Genomic DNA, 4,673 nt, shown 5'->3' with positions numbered 1-4,673 from the left:
TGTGTAAACCCCGGAAGAAAAAATCTATTGAAATTGAAATTATATTTATATTTTGCTCGCCTGTTCAATATATTTCATTTAAAAATCCTTAAACCAAGTAATAAAATAACTGTGGCCTAAGTGGGGTATTAAGTCATGTGTCATTTACCATCAACAGTTACTCAAAATTAATTTATTTTTTTGACTGCTCATAGTAACGTCAAACTAGCCTATGCTTTATGAAATGAACGTCTTTGAATATACTTTTATGTAGAAAATAAGGCGAGGTAAGTTTATTTGTAGAGCACATTTCATACACAAGGCAATTCAAAGTGCTTCACAGCAGGAAAAATGCATTAAAATCACAAAGAAATGACAGAAACAGAAATACAATCAAATGAACAAAATTTAAAATAAAAAACATCTAGCCAAATCCAAATTTATGGGACCACATTGGCAGACACTCCAGACACTCCTTCCCATATTGATTTGACATTGCAGCATGACAGGCGTCTCCGGGATGGACACATCACTTTTAGATGGATTTGTTCCCAGATCTGCTCGCTTTCTGCAAAACTACACCTGCCTGTGCTGAGCGCATGTTTCTTTTACGACGACTCTCGTCGACGCCTCCACCTGATGTGTGGCGCTTTGTTTCTTTACCGACGGACCTAATAATATAACACAAAATAACACATTCTTCCAGTTCTTTTGCGTACAGTGCATCTGCTCGTAGTAACTAACCCCATCGTGTCCACTCCGCTCTTCTGTGGCTTATCTCTGCTCTTTCTCTGGGGCCTGCCATGACAGCTTGTGCCTGTGTGGCCCATTGAAGGGGTCCGCGCTGTGGCCAGGAGGCATCTGCTGCTCCGGCACATCTGTTCCCCTGTGAGCCGGCATTACCCAGCATGCCTTTGTCAACGCACCATTGTCAATTCCATCATTGTCTCCTTGTGTCCCGAAGTCCAAGGCTGTTCCTTCAATGACACAAGGGACACTTTGACTGTCAGTGGTGGAAAAAGCAAGTGCAGTTTGGTCTTTTTTTCTGCTAATTATTACTTTGGTGCAATAAAAACCTGTAGAAAATATTTGTCATAGTTTTATATCAGCAAATTTGCAGAAAAAGTAAGAAATATAAATTGCAGGAAACAGAGCCAGGTTCTTGTCGTTCCACAGTTTGAGTTATTTTCTGAATTTGGGTCAATCATAATCGTTGTTAGTTTCACTATATTTTCATTATTTAAATAGCCTGAAATGGATAAAAAAGTGACCTAGTTACCAGACTAGCTGATTGCACCGCTTTCAGATCTTGGGAACGCTTTTGAATAAACAAATAAACCTATCAGTTATGGTTCTAGTTTGCAAGTCATTAATGTCAAGAGTCAGCGGGCAAAACTCATTTATTTCCATTTTTATTGTTTTCATGCATTTTTCTCCCACATACACATAAAGTTCAGCCCTTAAAGCAGCACCTACACACACCAAACTTTAAAATCTTGGACTCAACGATATTTTGATTTGTTGAAATCAAATTCCAAGCCTTATTTATTAAAATTTTTTTTTTTCAGTCTCATACAAAAAATGAGAAATCCAAAATCCCCTCTGTAATTTATTTGTATTTAATATGTGAACAAATTGGACCAAGAGATGTAAACCGCTTCGCGGTCGTCATCCCCATGTAAAGCACTCATTTAATATGCACTTATAATCAAATAATGTTACATTTCCTACTACTAATTAGTATGTGTGAGGAAGAGTGTTTGTGAAGCGGGCGAGTGCATCGCGCTCGATTTGGTACGCACTTTGTGCACACGCAGCCGTGCTCTACGGCCTTACAGACCTTATAGGCCTCTCACCAGCTTGTGGCACTTGGGCCTAATAACTACGTAAAACGGCAAGAAGCCATTGCGAGTGACTGCGTGCTGCATGGCCATATCCTGTGCAGTTGCCGTGACGCTGACAGTCGTTTGAGGACGATTACGCTGACGATATCACCAGTCACCACATTCCGCCATCCCAAGAGATAGAGAAACATGGCAAATTTCATGACGCATCCCGAAATGACAAGAATCAAACAAAGATTATCTACAAAACTAACTTCGAATGATGAAAATCTGACAAAAGGTGCGATCCGTGATACACGCCGAAAAAAACGATTTGGCTTAATAACGTTGTTACTTTTAATGGCTGTTGGCAGCCAACTGAAAAGGTGCATTTACCGCCACCTACAGTAGTTGTATGTCTTCTGAGTTTTACACTATACCATAAAAAAAAGAGAGTTTTCATGAGGCCAACCTGGTTTTTACAATCCTGCATGGGCTGGCCCCACCTCCACTTATGTAATGTCACTATTATTATAGGAGATCTTCTACTGAAAGTGTTTTTCAAACTTCCTATAAGTGATCTGTTCTTTTCTTCTGTATCTGCCTCTGTATCTAACTGCGTTGCATCAATTAAATTTCCCCATGTGAGACAATAAAGGAATATCTTATCTTAGTAGTTACCGTAGCTCTTTATGCACGTATCACAGGTCGCATCTCTTGTCCGATTTCCGTCAAAGTTCATTTTCTAGATAATCTTCCTCTTCTTTGGTGTTTAATGGCGGTTGGTATCCAAGTGTTACATTACCGCCACCTACTGTAGTTTTACGTCTTAGACTTTATTCTTCCCACCCCTCTTGACGTTTTTTGTGATTTGACATCAAAGTTGCGATTTTTCCCTCTCTCTTAGAGTGGCGGAGTTGTGGTGATTGGTGTCATCGTCGTCAGTGACATCATTGTCAAAGGTGTGACATCATCGCGGCAGCTGTACATGATATAGCCATGCATTACGCAGTCACTCGCAATGACTTTTTGCCATTGCACGTCTACTTTGTTTAGTCAGAGTAGCAGACACACCAGATCTGTCGTCAAATAATCTAGTCGTCCCCCTGGAAAAAAGGGCCAGTACAGTTTTGGAACACAATACCTCAGGCAACGCTAATACACACAGAACTTGTAAACATATATTGAAATCATGGTTAGAATCAACCCTGTGACTATAGTTTCAAAAAGAAACATTCCTTTGCTGCTGGTGTCCTTCTGCCCACTGAGTGTGCGTCTAGTGTCATGATCCTCCCATGTGATTGTTGTTGATGTGAACGATCAGGAAAGTATTTGAAAGCCCTGCCATTTTGCAAGTCTGGCATCATTTCTAAGCACTTATAAATTATGGAAGGGTCTGAAATGTTCATTGTATGTGCATTTCCTCTGTGAGACAACCTAAATACAATGTGTACGATTGTAAAATAATTTATTCGTATGTTATTGCTGTAAATAAGTGTTTGCCCAGCAGCAAGAATTCTGTCTCAAAGACCTGTTAGTCTGCCTTTAAAAACTCCCCCTCTATTTCTCTTTCTCTCTACCTTTCACTCTTTCTCCCTCTCCTTTTTTTGAGCGATATAGCATAAGACGTTGATTAAAAATGTTGATTAATGTGCACTGGCCCAGTTCAAATAAACCAACAACAATAATGATGATAATAATAATGATTTCTGCGTTTCAGCTGGAAGAGCCTGGGGAACCTGGACAGGGTCTAACCCCCCTGGCCCCAGGCGCTTTTGTCTCTTTTCCACTTCATATTTTGTCACCTTTACACTTTTGCGAAAACTCTCCTTTAACAACTCTAGCTCATCGTTGAAGGAATTTTGGTATTGCTGTCCCGCCGTCATAATATTTGCAAAGAAATATCCGAAACAACAGCGCGGATCCTCCTTAAGACACTTGGCAATTTCTAAAATGAAGTTCATGACGGTGGCTTGATGAGCCACCTGCTCCATCAGGGCGTGTTCCTCCTCAACTTCCAGGTCAATGCACATTCTATGTAAGTAGTTTAGAGTTTTCTCACAAAGTAGATGTAGGTTATCAGACAGATACTTTTGGCTTTCATCCAAACGTCGCAACATGGCAAAATGCCTCATCTCCATTTCATACCTCTCGAAAAAGCTTTTCTGCTGTCGCTCCTTCTCTTTGGTCTCGTCCGTTTCAGGATTGACATTTACAACGCTCTTACTGAAACCATCTTTGCTGAGCGTATCCACGTTCCAGGGCATCTTCCTCTCTTCTCGGTCGTGGTCTTCTACTTTTTTCTCCCAATCCTGCTCCTCTTTTTGAAGTTTCTCCTCCTCAGCCTGGACCTTCCTGAGCTCTGCTTCTGCATCGTCTGCTGTTGATATACTTAGCTCCTTTAAGTTCTTCTGTGTATCTGCAAGCTGGCGTTGACAATCGCGGAGTCCTTTATTGAGTTCTTCCCCCTTCTTTTGAAGTTCTTCCATCTGCTCGACACGTGTCTGGTGCCTCCATGTGAATAAGCTCGGGGTGTCCATGTACGGGTTGGTCTCGTCTTCATCGTCGGACACCTCGATGTTGTCCCAAACGCTGTAATCTATACTGGACATTATGGAGAGAGTGGTTGGCTTGCGGTTCCTCCTCAAAAGCCTCTCTAGACCAGTTGGATTTTTACTCTTGAAGCCTCCTGTTCTTCCTCCAGCTCTTTGATGTAGGATTGGAGCTGGTACAGTGTATAAATATATACTTCTGTCTCACTTCTGCTCTGTGGCTCGTTCTGTCTCCACCAAAATCCAGTCGAAATAAGATTCTCCTGTCTTCTGACAGCTGAAAAGGTGCATTTACCACCACCAACTGCAGTTGTACGTC

At 41.3% G+C, this 4,673-nt stretch overlaps 1 protein-coding gene across 1 annotated transcript; it reads right to left on the bottom strand.

The window, feature by feature from the left end:
• Positions 1-753: 753 nt before the first annotated feature.
• On the bottom strand, positions 754-4,470 carry LOC140377363 (hsp90 co-chaperone Cdc37-like). Its single transcript, XM_072462750.1, has 2 exons — positions 3,460-4,470; positions 754-956 (listed from the first exon to the last, which is right to left on the bottom strand). Exons 1-2 carry the CDS (start codon positions 4,412-4,414, stop codon positions 754-756), a joined length of 1,158 nt encoding a protein of 385 aa, XP_072318851.1. The 5' UTR covers positions 4,415-4,470.
• Positions 4,471-4,673: the final 203 nt, after the last annotated feature.

Source organism: Eucyclogobius newberryi, unplaced genomic scaffold (assembly GCF_026437365.1).
Source record: "Eucyclogobius newberryi isolate DKJ021-1_F unplaced genomic scaffold, fEucNew1.0.hap1 SCAF_4, whole genome shotgun sequence".
In the NCBI taxonomy this organism is placed as follows: domain Eukaryota; kingdom Metazoa; phylum Chordata; class Actinopteri; order Gobiiformes; family Gobiidae; genus Eucyclogobius; species Eucyclogobius newberryi.
Note: the sequence above shows the minus strand (reverse complement) of the source record. Positions and strands in the feature narration are given on the sequence as shown.

What these genes read in the sequence shown, in the direction of transcription:
- LOC140377363 (XM_072462750.1), bottom strand. Translation starts at nt 4,414, where the DNA reads ATGTCCAGTATAGATTACAGCGTTTGGGACAACATCGAGGTGTCCGAC. An exon ending in GGTTTATTTGAACTGGGCCA is followed by an intron (nt 957 to 3,459) that starts GTGCACATTAAT and finishes GTGTCATTGAAG; the next exon opens with GAACAGCCTTGGACTTCGGG.